At 32.4% G+C, this 18,669-nt stretch overlaps 1 protein-coding gene across 1 annotated transcript; it reads left to right on the forward strand.

Annotated features, from left to right (window-relative positions):
• Positions 1–2,511: 2,511 nt before the first annotated feature.
• Positions 2,512–8,548, forward strand: LOC108321573 (E3 ubiquitin-protein ligase XBAT32). The gene is given in 11 exon segments (XM_017553365.2): positions 2,512–3,138; positions 3,296–3,813; positions 3,899–3,958; positions 4,097–4,168; positions 4,271–4,464; positions 4,466–4,686; positions 5,400–5,458; positions 5,588–5,634; positions 6,302–6,442; positions 7,182–7,273; positions 7,773–8,548. Coding segments are annotated over 10 exon segments (1,605 nt in total). The 5' UTR covers positions 2,512–3,138; positions 3,296–3,618; the 3' UTR covers positions 8,297–8,548.
• Positions 8,549–18,669: the final 10,121 nt, after the last annotated feature.

Raw genomic sequence — 18,669 nt, forward strand, 5'->3', positions numbered from 1 at the left:
ATAACACAACAGACAAAAGAGTACCAACATGTACATGTATTAAAAGCCTTAAACGACCATAAGCATTTAGACATTATATGTGAATCAGTATTTAGACATAGTTTATTTGAGTAATGTTAAGTGTTTAAGATATCTTTCAATTATTGCATTTAACGCTTTTATCTTGAATAGTTTATTTGTTAAATGCTATTTCACTATTGTTAAATTTCAAAACAAAGCTTACTTAAACAATTTTTTTTGTTAACAAAGTATTCTATAATTATTATATCCATGGAAATCTAAATAAAAAATAAAAAATACAAGACCAATTACCATCCAATCCTCATATATTTGATCACCAAAATTGCTCTTGATTTTTATATTTTTATGTTGCATATCACTAATTAAGGTTTGTTATAGGAGGATGAGATCCAAGTTAAACTCTTATTAACTTTCTTTTGATTGTTTCGAAGAGTTTACAAAAGTCAGTTTTGCTAATCAATTTGTAGAGAAAAGTCATGCAATTGACTTTTACATATGGACTTACCTAAAAGAAGACTTAATCTCTATCCTATGAATGTTAATCTATAATTATGTTGAAGGTCTAAAATATTCTAATGTTACATAAAACACTTCTATAATATATATGTAAGTGATAAAAAAATGTGCTTGTAGTCTACAAAACTATATAAGTTAGATATAAAAAACAAGTGTGATAAAAGGATGAAATCATAAAGTCACACAGAAAGATGAATATTGTTATAAAATGTCAATGTTAAAGAAGAAAGAGAGGAAAATGATAGTAAATTGTTACCTATTTGATAAATGATTATAAAAGAGAAAAAGTAAAATAGTCACATATTATAACGGATTAAATATCAAAATTGTATGCTTGATGCATTATAGGAAAAATGTAGTATTTGATGTTATAACTTTTAAGAGATGGCTATCAACAAAATTTATGAGTAACTAGATTTAGATATTTATTATAAGCACTTGAAAATAAATTTTCAATAAAAACGGCGATTTAAGAGACGGATAAAATTTGTTTTATTATTAATGTACTGACTGATTAATTACAGGTAATTTGCTAAAGACCCTTTTTAAAACATTAATCAGTTATGAAAATCCAAATAATTGATAATTTTATTAAATCGTTTACATAATTATTGCATGCGATTCCAATTTTGACACGTGGTAGATTCCAGACACGTTTCGTAGGTAGATAATCAAAGTTAGAGGCCAGAAACAAAACTGATCTTTAGGATCTTGATGGTAATTAATGGTGTTTATGCTGTACTTAACGAGTTAAGCTACATGTATTGACACATGTCGTGGTCGGAAAGGTTTCACGCTTGAAGGGTAATGGAGGTCACAATCATTTTGTTTCTTTCATGCACCAATTTTTCTGTGGTTGAGTGTGTAAAAGTAATATGCTGTAAGTCGTAACTACTACTCAATCATTGGATGTTGTTGACCAAGTGTGTTTAAGAGAAATTTTAAAAATAATAGTAACAGTAGCTAAAATGCCCCATCCTACATTTAACTTAACTATAGTCAAGTGGGTTTTAAATTTTTATTAAATATCTTCAATACATTCAAGAGCCTGAAAACAACATTAATATATATCAGATTTTTTTTAGATTCTCAAGTAAGTTTTTAATGTACCATGCCCTGCTATATTATTTTTTGTTTTTTAAACTACAATGATAGCTAATAGTCTTAAGAGTTAAAGTTAATGATACTTTAAATATATTTTGCTCTTTCAACATTTGCTATTTTTTTAAAGTTAAAACGGACAACACTTTAAAAAATAATTAGATTGTACATTTACTAATATTTAAAATTACATGATAAATAATAATAGTACCACAGGAATGAATGATTGATTTAGTAGAGTGACTTTTTAATAAGAGTGATGAAAAGATTAGGCTATTTTAATGAATTTGATACTTAACATCCCTTGACATATTGGCTGGCTATAGAGATCTTTTTTTTTTTTATGTATGCAATTGTGGTTGTGTGTTGTGATGAAAACGAAACAGCAAAGATTCCAAATGTTTAAGCACGATTGGGTTTAGACAACGCATTACAGCCCCAAGTACCATCGTTGGTAGCACAAAATTCCTTTATCCAACTCACTCTTTTCCTTCATCTTTCTTCGATTTATCGTATCGTATTGTTAATGTTGTCATGCCATAATTATCATTAGCGGTCTTAATTAATCAAATAAAAATCTTTCAGAGGACCCAATGCCAATGCTAAAGTTAAGTACAATGTTATTCTCGCCGTCAACTTTTTAAAGCTTTGCATCTGTTTAATACCTCCTTCATTTAATTACCACTCCCACCTATATTTATCTAACCAGCTAAATTCTTCACTTAAAGTGGACTATTAATTTTACGTGGCAATCAATTTAGCATTACACGTGTAATTATTAAATAGAAAACATAGGTGTCGTGTTAGTTAATGTTAATATTTGATGTAATTAATTAAGATAGATATAGATGTTTGACCCCTGGGCAAGGGGACGAGTCAGGTAGTACCAAGATTGAGGACCTCGATCCGTGTGCGGTGTTTGAGAGTATGAACAGTTAGAAGGAATTCTAATTATAATTCTTGCTCCGCAAACGGAGGGGACAATGAAAGAAACGACACAACTACCAAGTTGACTCCTTAATAATATCCAATCATGGTGACACGCCTTTTGTTGTTGCCTCAAGAAGCTGCACACAAAACTTGCTTTTTCCTATAACATCTGTCACCCTTTTGGATATTCCATCTTCTTACATTATTTTTAGCAAATTGCCAGTTTAAGAAAAAACAAATATCTTTTCTGTTTTCATCGTTGCCAACGATTTTGCATCTGGTGGGGTTTCATGGAGGAGGTTTGATGCGATCATTCCTCTCCCAGAAACCACATATTCCACCTCCTGGGTTTTGATTTTGATCCTTCCGAGGTTGGGGTTGGGGTTGTGGATTTTCATGCTTTTTGTTAGATTGATAGATATATTCTGACGTGGGTTGTGTAATTTGGAAGGTGGGTTAATGCTCAATGGTTATCCCTCCAATCATTTTTTGAAAGGAATAGTTGGAAGTTGGTGTCAGATTCACAGTACCCGCTTCGCAAATTGAAATAGAATAGAAATTCTACCAGAGGTATAAGGATATATATATTTTTTTTATGTATTGTAAAATAATTTTGTGTTTTTGTTCGGTTTCTCGAAGTTCACGAAGGGTTGAACCAATTTGTAAAAAAATGTTTTTTAATATTTAAATGAACAGTTTTAAAGTTGGCAAGTCATTGGTTGCGCAGACTCGAAGAGTTGTGGACAAAACTACCGGAACCTGTTTTCCATATCTCTCGAGAATCATGTGGGGCTTTGACTGTTACAACCAATTCTTTCGAATGCGTGAGGAATTCTGATTGAGTTGTTGCTGTTGTTGGTTTGGTAGATGGAATGAACCTTTGACAGAGAACAAGATCTGTCCAAATCAGAATGCTGGATTGATGATCTCATGTCGGGGGTGTTTGTCCAAGAGATAAATTGGTGCCTTTTGGTGAAGCTGTGAAGAGACCCTGCTTCCGATTTCCTGAATAGCTAGTTAATCGTGTTGTGGTTTTGATTTGTGAGGGATATGAAGTTTCTGAGCCTGGTGGGGAATTCTTTTGGTTGTTCTGCATCTGGTGAGCGCTTAGTTTCTGCTGCAAGAGATGGCGATGTTCAAGAGGCCAAAGCCTTGTTGGAATATAACCCCCGTCTTGCAAGGTATTCCACTTTTGGTGTTCGCAATTCCCCTTTGCATTACTCTGCCGCTCATGGCCACCATGAGGTACTTTATTCAATACACTCCATCTCCTCGTATTATGTTTTGCAATTCTTTTCAAAATATCAAATGTGTTTTTGTGTTAATGTAGATAGTGTATCTCTTGATTGAATCCGGAGTTGATATCAATCTCAGAAATTATCGCGGTCAGGTAATCCATGTTTTCTAATGTCTCTTAAATTCTATTCACAGTATTTACATGTCACATCACATGGCAAATTTTTGCTGCTTTGGATTATAGAAAGGGCCATTTCTTTTACTTACTTTTCACACTCTATAACATCAACAGACTGCATTGATGCAAGCTTGTCAACATGGTCACTGGGAGGTGGTGCAGACCTTGACTATTTTTAGAGCCAATGTATGATCGGACTTTCAACCAATTTTGTTCCATATGTTGCTGACAATCAGATAAATTCTTGAGTTGTAAGTGTAAAACGTTAGGTGTTAAATTTGATTGCAGATCCATAAAGCTGATTACCTAAATGGAGGAACTGCCCTTCATTTGGCTGCTTTGAATGGCCACACCAGATGCATTCGGCTAATCTTGGCAGACTATATACCAAGCACCCCTAACTTCTGGAATGCGTTACAGACAGGTGATCATAAATCAATCGCAGAATTTGATCACAGGTACTCTGTCTCTCACTCAAAGGTCTAATGGCTTCTTCCGCTGTAGCAATGAGTTAATTTTATCTTTAAATGGTTGCACACAAAGTGGTCTTTGCGAGGTAATTAACAGAACTTCTGATGGAGGGATCACTGCTCTGCATATGGCAGCATTGAATGCGCATGTTGAAAGTGTACAGTTACTCTTAGACTTGGGAGCTTCTGTGTCTGAGGTTACTGTGGAGGATGGAACTACCATTGATTTAATTGGTAATTGATTGGCATTTGTTTCATAGTGTGGTGTGAAATATTTGCTTTGGAAATTCACCAATATGTATAAGTAGATTAGCTTTTCCACCATTATGAAAACTGCACTTCTGCTGCTGCTTTCTCTAACTAAAAACACCAGTTGATTATTTCTCGTTAATAATTTCAACATTTCCATTTCTGTTTCCTAAATGGCTTCAGATTTGCTTGGTTGACTGAAAATTAGCCGGTGAAAACTTTACATAAAAATTGTTACAATTGTCTAGGGCAATAAAAATTGGAGCAGCTGGAGCTAAATTGCAACTCAATTACATTCTATTTCCACAATTGGTCATCTCTCCTAAAGATGGAAATGACCTTTCACCCGCTTGAAAATGAAAGTAGTTACATATCATTCCACATTATTTTCTCCATCTTTTGAGCTTTAGCAGTAGTGACTGAGTGGATTTCTCCCTCTTTCATCTCTTTTTAAGTCTCATACGTATGGTTGAGTCAGCGGTATCAAGCATAAATTTATTAAATTCTATTTGGGTTATGAGAAAGTTGATCCCCATCAAGTCATCATGTTGCCCCCCTCCCCGTTAGAGTTAGTTTAAACACTCTGTAAGTTAGTACGCAGCTTAAAAGATATTTAGAAATTTAAACGTATGATAGTAAGTTTGAGCTAATTTAATCAGTTTTACCTTTAATAATTGCTGTTTATACTTACTTTGCAGGTTCCGGAAGTACTCCACTCCATTATGCTGCATGTGGTGGAAATGCCCAATGCTGTCAAGTGTGTTTCTATTTTCCTTTAGAAGATAACTATACTTTTGCAACTGAAAATATATTATTCAACCAAATGAATCTGGTACCAGCATACTGAAGTTCCTTTCCTTTTTAACTTTTTTGTTGTTTGGTTCAGCTGCTGATTGCCAAGGGTGCCGATGTGACTGCCAAGAATGCGAATGGGTACATCTAAATGTCTCTGTTACCTTTTGATATGTGATGATTTTATCCTACTCACTCTCTACGATAGCAAGATATTAATATTTTGGTCCTATAGTCGATGGAAAAATTATCGCTTTCCTAAAGCAGCCAAACAACTCCCGGCCACCTTGTCTTCTATTTTTTAAAAATCTTATACTAATACAATCTATAGCCCCCCTTTCCTTTGAGCAGAAACTAAAGTTTATTCCTGATTATCTTGGTCATTGATATTTCTGAGTTATTGTGTTTTATTTGATGAAGTTATGTCCTAAAAATTAGCCTCGTATTTTTTTTTTCTTTGTTGATGATAGTAATTGAATTTTTCACTGCTTATAATGTTGAAGTTAAATGGCAGTTCATCTTGACATTCTGAATTTTAGTATTATCCGTATGACTTGGATTTGCAAGAGGCTCTTCTTTTTCATTACAATCTGAATCGGATAATATTGTTTTCTGACTGCATTCTTTTGAAGAATCCTTTGGTCTCTACTGGATAAAAGACAATTGAACCTACCAGAAGTGTAGTAGTGCCCGTAATCCTATGTTGCATTTGAATAAAGCAAGCAAAAAGTTATGCTGTCGAATGAACTTGTTTGCCAAAGATGGGTGTATAACTTTTTGGTTTACTTCTATGATTTTTGTTTTGAAGATGGACACCCTTGATGGTTGCTCGTTCGTGGCATAGAAACTGGCTTGAGGACATCTTAAAAACACCTCCAGAAGAACCCCTACAAGTTCTTCCATCTCCATATTTATCTCTTCCTCTTATGAGCATTGTGAGAATTGCTAGGTGTGTGTTTTAGCTCTATCTTCTCTTATCCATTCTTCAACTATTTTCTTCCTACCGAAGTGTATGATATTTGGTGCTATCTCCTATTCTCCTTATTCGGAGAACCGATTGAAAACTTTTGTTTTCCTAGGAATTAGCATCAATATATTTTCATAAGCATAATTCTTTTAATCTGTCCAGTCTGCTCTGACTTCAAATCAACTAGCAGGTGATTTGTCTTATCATGCTTTGATTGCGGTGTCTGTCTGGCCTGATTCTTCAACACTATTGATGGAAATAATTTATATTTAACCGGTGATTTTATGTGATTATGTTTCTAACCACTAACGTTACGTGTTTTTTGGGTTCAATAATTTCATTTTGACATCCATCGTCATAGACGTAACTGGGAAACGTGGTTTGGTCTGCTCATAGCTAGCGCCGAATTCGGGATATATTTGGTCAAACTGTCTTTGTTTTTCTATGAAACAATTTACCCCATATTGTACACGCAATGAATTGGCTTACGTTATGTAATTATTAATATTAATTTGTTTCATGAAACTACACATATTTATTAATATGAGAACATTTTTTCACAGCAAATACTACATCTTGAATTACAGAGCAAAATTAGTATACATTTTTATCAACACTTGATTTGGTTTATCCCGTTAACTCTACCCCAAATTGGGATGTTCCAACGATTTCTAATATGCTCCTCCTCTCCTTTTGCTTCTGTTGTGATCTTCCTTGACAGAGAATGTGGATGGAGGACGAATGAATTAGCACCAGCATGCTTAGATCCATGCGCTGTTTGCTTGGAAAGGAAATGTATGGTCGCTGTCGAAGGTACATTCCTCTTAAATGGGCAATCAAACATCTGTTCTTTGTCTAGTATTAATGCTGGATCCATGGTATACAATTAGATTCCTTGGTGTCTGGAATGATTTATCCTTTTCAGGCAAAAAGGGTTGTGTTATGTTTAGAATTTTGCTGCGAAGCAATTTTATTGTTTAGGTAACATCACATTTCATTTTCTTGTAATAACTGAAGTCGTTTCGTTCTGATTAACATGGTTACACATATGAAGGGCCGGTAGCTCGCCATAAACAATATATGAAGGTTCACATGCATGTGATATTCCAATGTGCTATAGAAATTAAAATCGGATATAAGACTGCCATCGTTTCATGAATTCATCTCGTTTTGTAATAGGCCTGCCGTACTCTTTTTGTTTATGCAGTTATTTTGTAGTTTATAGATACAATAATATAGCCTCGAGATACTGTTTATATATCATGTTGTTTCATGCATAAATTCCTACATCATCATATGGTGGTGCATGCAGGTTGTGATCACGAGTTCTGCACACAATGTGCTTTATATCTTTGTTCTACGAACTCTACTTCATCAACCACAAGTTCCCCCCCAGGTTCAATTGCTTGCCCTCTCTGCAGGCACGGTATAGTCTCATTTGTTAAGCTTCCAGACGCAAGGCCCCTACAGAAGGAAATGCAAAGGCCATCAAATCTGTCACTGGCATTTTGCACTTGTTCAAGTGAAGTATTGGAAGATTCCACTGACATGACCACCCCATTTTGCAAACCAACATCACGTGGGTCCAATACTTCTTCCGTTTCAAGAACATATCGCTCCAAGAGCTGCCAAGCGATCCCCTCATTCAAAATCAACCCCAGCCTTTGCTTGGGAGCAGAAGTTAGCTCCTCTTTAGTCCCTTGTAGTGTGAGCAGGAACGTGAGGAGCCACTTGGCGAGGTGTTCCAGTTTAAGACGATCATCTTCTCAAACGGAAAGAAGGAAATCATGGTTTTGTTCCCTCAATCAATCTGTTGCCACAGGCAGTGGATGCTAATTACATTTTGGTCTTTTCATAAAGCTTTTTCTTTGTGTCACACCAACGTAAACAGTATCCAACGTTATATTCATCATTCCAAATATCATTCACTGTTCAACAACTATTTAGCTTGTATATACCTTGCCCATTTGTTCAGCTGGGGCAAGCGTTACTTTTTTGGCAACATACATAAAAAAATTCAACCAGATTCATGTTTGATGCATGTAAATGAAACTGATATAAGGAATTTCGTGGCTTATCATTACTAAATAGCAACCAGCGAACTAGCTAAAGCACAATCCAGTATTTTGTGATATATCTTACGTAGTGCAGATACCGTATGAAGTTTGGACCAACGAGTGGTCTTTGCACATGGAGAAGGCTACAGGTGATGTTAGGGGCACGTCACACTTTCATTAAAGTTTGGCTAAGGGGTCAGAAGCTCAGAACCTAAAGGACATTGACGCCTTAATTCAGTTTTCAGTAAAACAATAAATCCGTGCCAGCAGGACTTACGAATTATGAGTAATTGGACCCACAATCCCACGTGCAGATATTTATTATCGCCTTTGGGTAGCCTCTTCTCGCAGAAATTCCAAACGAAAACAAGGTAATGCCAAACATACAAGGATATTGTTAATTAGTGTCCAGAACTCTTTCGAATGAAATCCTTTGTTAAAAACTATGAGAATATTCCACACAACTTGTTATCAAAACTATCGTTATACAATAACACATATACAGTCGTTAGTATTTGCCGCTTATAAATTAGACGAAAATAATATCAAGATATTTACCGTTTGACATTTAGGCTCTCTCCATATAATCGTTCATATCTTTTTACTAATATCTTCTCCATGTACTTACTTCCTCCCTAACTTGTTATTATTTTCTATTTCCATCACCAACACCTATTACAGAAGAGATGCCAAACGCTCACTCTCCTTAATCAAAGGTTATAACTAATTAACTAGCAGAGATGTTTGTGTTTCAGGTATTAACCAATTTCACTGAAATACGATTTTTACCAAATTCAAAGGACATGTTAAAGTCTGTATCGCCACTCTTAAGTTGAAGATTACTTTTCTTTGGGCTAAAGAACACAGAAATGTAATCTGCAATAAGCAGTCATCTCGAAAATTGTACATCTAAATAGAAAAAATATCACGTTATATATTTAGAGCGTGCAACTTCAGCTTAAATGTAAAACTAACACACGAGAAGGATCATACAAAACAAATCTATTTGCAAACTGTGTCTCGTCTTAGAATAACAAGAATTACACTAAAACATACATTTGCAATTGCATCAAGCTCAGGAGGAATAGCTCAGAAATATTAAGATGGAAGTAACTGACATGATGAAAATAAAATAAAAAAATAAAAATAAAAATAAGAATTATCATCCTACTTAAAGAAAATAAAAAAAGTCTTGCAAGGTCAAGAAAAAATTAAAAAAAAAAGAAAAAAGAAAAAAAAAAAGCTCAATCAGGATATCGCCATTAAAATGGTATCTCACGCTTGGTTCTGGATAAGGTGGAGGTGTAGAGAAGGCGAAGGAATCTTGTTGCATGCAGTCCAGTGCGACAGTGGAAGGAGATGCTTGATGGCATTTGCGGGAGATTCTTGAGGGAAGAGCATATTGAGATAGAAGTGACAAGTTTGTAGAAAGGTTAAGTTAGGAAAAGGTGATATTCATAGGAGTAGGGGGTGATATGATATAAATGGGCAAGTGGTGGTGCATGGTGAGAAGATTGATGGAGTTTATATAGTGAAAAGAGAAGGGGAAATAAATGAAAATAAGGGAGTACTGACATTCCAAAAATGTTGTTGTTTCAGTGAAGTTTGAAGAAAAAGGAAGAGGTTAGTGGACCCAAAAACTGTGGATTAATTGATTCAAAAAACCCTTTTTCCATGTTGTAGGTCTGTGTCTCTGATCCCTCCAGCGAGAAGTCTTGATTATAAATCAGATAAAATGGCGACTGATTTGAGAGAAGAAAGGATAAAGTACAGGGCAGTGACAAGCAACGTGACTCAACCATATTTCTCTTCTGTTCTCTAATCTTTTACCTCCTCACTCACGTAAATTCAAAAGCATATATACCAAGCATGGGAATTCGGACTCAAATTTCCAATAAAGGGAAACAAGTTAAAACAGTATGGGGCCTGCATTCAATTCTCTCACAGGGTAAAAGTGAAAATCAAGCATGTATATAATTTTTAACATTTTCCTCCCTTTACTTTTTTATTTATTATATTTCCATTCCTTTTTATTCACATGTCAAATATTATTTAAACTTCTATATCAAGATAAACATAATACTACTATTTACAGTTTCACACACTATTCCCTGCAAATCACCTCACACGCTATCTTCGTTAATCAACCATCAAATCACTTTAACTATCGATTATATTCCATTTTTCAATTACCAATAATTCATTATAGTTCCTAACTTTAGTGCTAATCATACAACATATATCTTTAACTAACGTCTTTCATACTTATAGTTTATAGTCTACAACATACACCTTAATACACAAGTATATATGGGACGACCAATATTGTTGACTAAATTTATATGCCACGCATGCATGGGCACAAATCCGGAAATAAACTTGTACATCTGTTGCCGACATATGAAATATATTCAAATTTGAATGTTACTTAGGTAACCTGAATAATATTTCTTGAACATTGTGGAGGAAAATTAATCTAATGCTGATAGTCAGTAAAGAGAAGAAGAAAATCCTTATGGTCACCAAGACTTTTTTGTTCCCTTCAAATCTGTAGAAGCAAACTGCGTTGACATCTACATGCACTTTTCAACCCTCAATACTAAATTTTGTATGCAATTTAAATTCGTTGAAAATATCAGCACCATTCTTTTTAACCACTTTTATGCTCTGATTTCTTTTGAATTAATTGAAATGAAATTGTACTTATAAAAGTGAATTTAGGATATACCAAATTATATTGAAGTCGCGTTTATAGATATGCTTTTATTTCTTATATTTTTGTTCAGGGTGATTTTTTCTAAAACTTGAAAAAAAAAATGTCTATACATTTCAAATAAGCGAAATAAAAATGTTTATCAAGCCAAAATAAAAGTTATTATCCCGGTAACTTTCCATTTAGATAACGAAGGTGGAACACTATAACATTTTAATTCCAACCAATTCTAGTTCACCATTTATTTTTAATTTTGTTCATCTTTATTTTAAACAAAAAGTAAACAAAAACAAAATTTAAATTATCGAAATTTAACTAAAAATCACCGTATAAATAAAATAACATTAAATCGAGCTTACCACGATTTTATTTTAATTCTTTGAACAAAATTAAAAATCGTATATGCATATAGGATTTATATATATATATATTTATTAAAAAATCATAAAAAGGGTTACATATGCATATATGAGTTCTTAATGAAAAGAATCACTTGTATATGGTTTTGTCAATAAATATGTGAAGTGGCTGATATTATATTTTAGTTCCACTGCTTTTACTTACCACAATGACTTTACATAACCTCACTCTCGAAAAGGATTTGCAAGCATGAACTTGGAGTTTTCACCCAGACACTGCATCTAAATCAAAATACAGTGAAATCTCATTACGATACTTTAGAGCAAGAATAGTTAGTATTTATCCTTCACTTCTTATATCTACAAAGTCTTATTAGCATGTTATATTAGCCCTTCATCTGATACAGTATTGGGAGTCCTACTTACAACTTTCTATTACCAAATTCCCTTATTTTGCAGTTTATGAGAGGACCTCTTTTATTGCAAAAATAGTTTCCACCATTGTATGCGTAAAAATTGATCTGTGATTTCTACTGAAATTATGATTCTAGAATTTTCAAGTAAAACTAAAAAACAGCAAAATAAAATGAAGGTTGTGGTACGTATATAGTTGGGAAAAGCTATGGGATGGGGGAGTTAGGGTGACGAAAAAACATGACACAGCTTTGCACGCAAAGCTGGTTACTTCTGCATTGGGCCTTTCTCTTCTTTTCTTGTTGATTTTTAATTTCTATTTTCATCTTTTCACTTTGTTCTTTCCCATCAAATGCCACGTTTCATGCCTGTTAGGGTTGCAGCCGTGTGAGGTACAGGGTTTCCAAGTACCAATTTTAGGATTTTTGTTGCTATATTTTTTTCCTCACACCAATATATTAGGTATATATAAGTTTTCATACTGATAAATCAATTTTTATTTTAAGTATTTTACATCTTTTAAAATTAATATTTTAGTTTATTCGAATTTCTTTTTTATATTTTTTACTTTGTCAATGTCTTTTTAGCCACAATCACCTACCTATTCATTTTGCATCCTATGACATCATATATAGATGTTTTAATACTAATTATTATTCAACACCTGAAATTATGTGTTACGGAGAACAATTTAACAAACATGTTACTCATAATAGAACTAACACAAAAAGTATAAAGACTAAGAAAAATTATTGGATAACTAAAACAAGTTATATATGTAAGAAATCTGCACAAAGAGTTAATCCAATAACTTGTGGCGGTTTTTTTTTTTTGAATTTGTGAGATGTTATACCATGTATACAAGTTTGTAAATAATTATTTTTTACTTGAATTTCAACATTTGGAATACTTGTATAAAAGATTTCTAATTTCTTATTAGTTTAACAGTTTCATGTGAGGGAAAAATATGAGTGAAAGAAAATGTATCAATATATCTATAAAATAAGAGCAAGTAGCCGTAGCATTTAATTATAGACCGTCGTATGATGAATTGGTGAGATTAACAGTTATTTTAACCGATTGATATTGAACTCTTTTCTATTCAGATAATACATAGCAACACTATTTTCTTCTGAATTCCTGTATTAAAATGTGTAATTTTCTATTGCATATGGTAAAAAGTAGTTACTTTCAAGGGTTTAAAAGTGAAGTTGGTAAATCTGAGTTTTTTGAAGTTATTATATTTTCGAAATGATAAAATGAAGTGAGTGAGACATTATGAAGTGTAACGAATATGGTTAAAGATGAGGAAGATTTGTGGAGGGAGAAGGAGGAATTATTGGAAGGGTGACAGCATGCATGTGATTTTATGTGAAAAGCTCAGCTTGAATTGAATGGAATTGTGGTAACAGTCCATTGAAGAGAGTGACCACTCCCACGTACAAAGGCCTAACCTACCCATCGGATAAATGCTTATCTTCTCATTATTATGGTGGCATTGTAGCAGTAGAGCATAGCATATCAACTAGTAGTTTGAAGAGAGTGTGAAAGAAGTGGGTTTATTATTCTTATTATAGGGTAGGGATGTTACTTAATTAATGAACCCTTTTGAATATCTTAGATGTAATGATAACAATTGGCAAAGTGTGATAGTGATGGGACAAGACGTGGTCAATCCATCAGTCTCTTCAACTCTGTCTCAGAGTCCTTTCCTTTTCTCCTTCCATGGTTACAGCTCCTACGTAAGACAAACATATCAACAACATGCAATGCAAGCCCGTTTCCAACGCCCCCCTTTTTCATGTAACACTGCCCCTACTCCCCCACCTTACACTAATTCTAACATTTTTCACTTTCACTTCAAATATATCATTTTTTTAATCACCCATCTACGCTCACTTCTTTCACTGCTCTATCCTCTATCCTGAACCTCTATTTCTGTCAACCTAAAAAAATGGAAAAACTTATACTCAAGTCAACATTTTCAACACTTTTTTCCTTACACGGTACAAGTTAGTAGCAAAGAAGATGATATTGTGGGATTAAACCAAAAAAGAAGGAGCACTAATGCTACAGCGGTGGTGATGCGCTGTGTCGGTGGTGGACGCATGTGTGTGAGAAGCTTGACCCTTTTCTTCAGACTCTGCAATTCTCACGTTACCAATAAATGCTTTCTGCATCTTTTTCCATATTTCCCCCCGAAATGTTGCTATTCACCGCTATGGTTACGTAAAGGTAAGCAAAGGCATCTTATCAGTTTTTGTGATTGTGGGGTAGCTGTGAAACCAAATTAAACAATTTCTTCCAAAACAAAACGGGTGGGTGGATGATGTTCAACTCTTTTATTATTAATATTATTAATTGATAACAGAAGGAATCAATTCAGTTTTTTTTATGTGTGATGGAAAAGAATAACGGATATTGATTGGCTTAGTCGTAGAATAGGGAATAGGGAATAGGGATATAGCAGTAGAAGTAGGAGGTAGAGTGAATCTACAAGCGTATTGGCTGTGTTAGCAACTTTGCCGTGTTCAACAAGGGATCTTCTTCACCTACATTTTCTCCTCCTAAATCACTGCATCATTCATTATTTTGATTCTTAAGAATCAAACACACAATGTCTATCTGTCATTGTATCTCAATAATATCTAAAATGCTACATAAAACCATACAAATAAATATATGAAGACTCTGAGCTAAAACTCATGTCAGATAAACATCCACAAAATCTGAATTTAGGTAATATACCCTACTCCTCATAAAATTGTTCCTGATAAAATTCTGCGTGTGAAATAGAAAAAACCAACAAAACTAAAAATGTGTTTGCATGAACAGATTTACCACTTCTTCTAATTTGGGAGGATAGATGTTAAGTTTCATTTATGTTTTAAGAATGAATAAGAAGATAGATTTGCGGAATACCATCATATTCCTATTTTACCATTATATTCTTATTGTTTTGAAGCTAAGTAGTAATGAAACTAGTTAGTAATTCATCGTAAAAGAAAAAAATTCATAATTCAGGATAGAAGAATTGTTTTCAAATATATATATATATATATATATATATATATATATATATATATATATATATATATATATATATATAATAATTTTTCATTAAATAGTCAATAATATTATTATTATTGATAAATAATAAATAATAATAATGTATATGTATATAATATAATATTAAATAATAATATAATTTTAATTATAAGGTAAAATAATAACTTTTAATTTTCATCTATTAAAAAAATTATTTATTATATTTATCCAACTTATTACAAATTTTTACAAACTTCACTTTATTATATTTATCAAATTATAATATAATATTTACTTTATTTTCAAATTTAAAAATAAAAAACTAAAATTCTTTCAAATTTAAATTTCTCCCTTCGTCCTCCCTTGGAATCCATAGTATGAAAAGGAAAACGTACCCTTGAGTCCAAAATTTGCTAAAAAGTAAAAACCAACATGAGCCATTTTTCACCCATATCTATTCGATCCTCTCTGTGAAGCCTGCTCAATAGCCATCATCATGACTTGCAGAACCTCTGTTGAAACACAACATTAATGTCAATGTAGGAAAAAAAAAACCACTTATGAAGTATCGGACACCATCATTAAAAACACCAGAACTAGTAATATGACCAGGATAATCCCTACAACTCTATCTGTGTTGCATTTGAGATGACCAAAACGAAGATGAAGTAAATTTACTCGAACTCTGGAAGGACGATTAGAAATTCCAAAACACTTAGTTTCATAAAATCTTCCACTAAACTTAGTTTCATGATTAATTATGAGCCATAATACCCCAAAAAACAAACATTTAGCATGAGATCTGCAACAGTATCGCTCACTCGTCTACTACGCTTAGGATCCTAAAAGGCAGACCATAGGATGAAAAATAGGTAGATGAGAAATAGAGGGTGACTCTTATTCACGGAAGGTTAATCTCCTAAAAAAATCAGCTTCACTATTATAATGACCAAATTGTCTTACCCTCATCCCTCTCCATAAAATTATAGAACAATCTTTTCCCTGAAGCTTAGGTAGACGTGATGAAATATCATGAAGAACAACCATATATCAGTCACCATCACTTTTAATTGCTTTCGAACATTCAAGGGTTACCCTACTGCATAGCCACCATACATACATTATTCCACTTTGACATGGACCTTTCATATAATTTTGAAAAACAAGGTCAAACTGAAGAACATTTATAACAAACTATCACTTAATTATCCCTTCAGACCATCCTAACACGCATTAATTAGGGTACCCCATATTTTACTCACGCTATAGCTTTTAAACATCATAACACATCATGACCCTATAGGGGTTTTTATGACACATTTTAATATTCAAATTTAATTCTACAATTTAAGTGTATTTATAATAAATATCTGGTGAAGTCTAATCACAATATCTCATTTCGTTACAAAAATCACACTTTTTTTTGTACTTCTCTTCATTCGATACAAAGTACAAAACAATTTAAACCATTTTCATTAATTTACTACTATTTTTCTCTAACTAATTTCCAGTACCTTATTAATCGTTTAATTTATCAGTCCAATTAGTAAAAGTCGTGTTTTTCAGCAAGTATTAGGTAAGTCTCCGAGAATCCATACTTCACGCATTTTTCCACTACCAACTGATATCTTCAACGACGAACCAACATGTGTAAATTCATTACAGCATAAAATAGTGAAAACATCAACATGTTAAAAATATGAACAATATTTTTAGTATGAATTTTGGAACCTGAAAACCATGTTATTAAACTTACTATGGAAAGATTGAAAGCATACTTAACTTATCTTATCTCTTAACAACATAAAATATAGACGGTTAGGTTTAGAAAACAATAATTTAAAATGTTAATATTTATCTTTATTTTATCGAGTTTAAGTAAATCTAAGATAACGCATCACCCTATTTTAACAATGAATGAGTAATGTTATCATGACACACTTTTACATTCATTTAACACATAGCATAAAGGTAAAACGGTCATAAAAATATAAATTTTTGTATTTTTTTAAGAAAGAAGAGAGAAAAAAATAAGTAAGGATAATATCAAATGTAAAAAATTTAAGTGTGTCAAAGAATCATTTTTCTTTAACAATTTAAATATATATATATATATATATATATATATATATATTCAAATAAATTATATATTGATTTATTAACTACACTTTAATTCAAATAATACATAAAAACTTAATTAGATAAATGTATAGTTAAGTGTGTTGTAAAATTATTAAATCATTGAACTATTAAATAATTATGTTATATTTTAAAATTATAAAAATAGAGGTTTAGCCATAAAAATTTTAATATCTCTCTCCAAACTTAATTATAGAAAACATTACATCTCACAAAATTCATAATAATTTTAACATCATTATTCTAAATATCAAATACCTTACAATATAAAATGTGTTATTGAGTCACTTATTTCCTTCTTATGATGGATCTAGTTACCTTTTGGCATTGTTTATAATTTTCATATATTTTTCGTGCATTTTTAAAGATGGTAAGCCAATACAATCCATAATCCAACACCTTACTACCTATTCTTTATGTGTCATAGTGTCCACCAAAAGGTGATATAAATGACAAAACTCAAGCACATAAGGTATCTCAATGTTTAGAAAACACATCTTTATGACTTTGACACTTCCAATGCACCACAAGAATGGTTCATCCCAAATATAATATTTCACCTTACTTTTCAGTTTGACTCTCTTAGATTTAGAGAAGAATGAAGGAATAAAAGAAATGACCAAATAATTAATAATGTCAACAAATCAAGGTTCAAGATACATAACTTTCACAATGGTCAAAGCTAGTAGAACTTCATTAGAGAAGTCATCTTGGATAGGGATATATCTTCTTCCTTTTCATTCTTACTAAGATGGTGAGTTAATAAGTTATGTGTCACATTTTTGTTTCGAATATCAATTACAAACTCTTGAAGAAGTTATATTCATCTAATCAATCTCGGTTTGGAATTTGCTTTCTTCAAAAGGAACTTTAATTTTGTATGATTAATATAAATAATTTCCTTAGAACTAAATATGTATGATCTAAATTTATCCAAAGCAAATATAACAACTAGTAATTATTTCTCAGTGTTGGTGTAATTAACTTGTGTTATGTCCAAAGTCCTAGAAGCATAATAAATCACATGTGGTAACTTCTCATCTATTTGTGAAAATAAGAAAAATTATTTTTTGACACATCTACATTTTTTGCATTCATTTGACACTACCATCTTACTTACTTTTTACTTTTTTTTTCTTGAAAAATACAAAAATTTACATTTTTATAATCATTTTATCCTTAGACTCTCTCTCAAATAAATGTAAAAGTGTATCATGATACTATTACTCATGAAAATAATCCTTCCACTACAAAATTTGATGCATCATACATCAACTTGAATGATAATATCCAGTCAAGTGATTGGATAATGGAGTGGCAGTGAATACTCTTCTCAAGTTACCGAAACAATCTCCGCTTCTCTTCAAATTCAAATGGTAGATTCTTTTAGAGTAAGTTAAAGAAATGATTAGCTATATTAACTATATCTAGATTGCCATGTCGTACATTCTTTTCCATATTTTGCCTATTAAAACCAGT

Source organism: Vigna angularis, chromosome 1 (genome assembly GCF_016808095.1).
Source record: "Vigna angularis cultivar LongXiaoDou No.4 chromosome 1, ASM1680809v1, whole genome shotgun sequence".
NCBI classification, from domain to species: domain Eukaryota; kingdom Viridiplantae; phylum Streptophyta; class Magnoliopsida; order Fabales; family Fabaceae; genus Vigna; species Vigna angularis.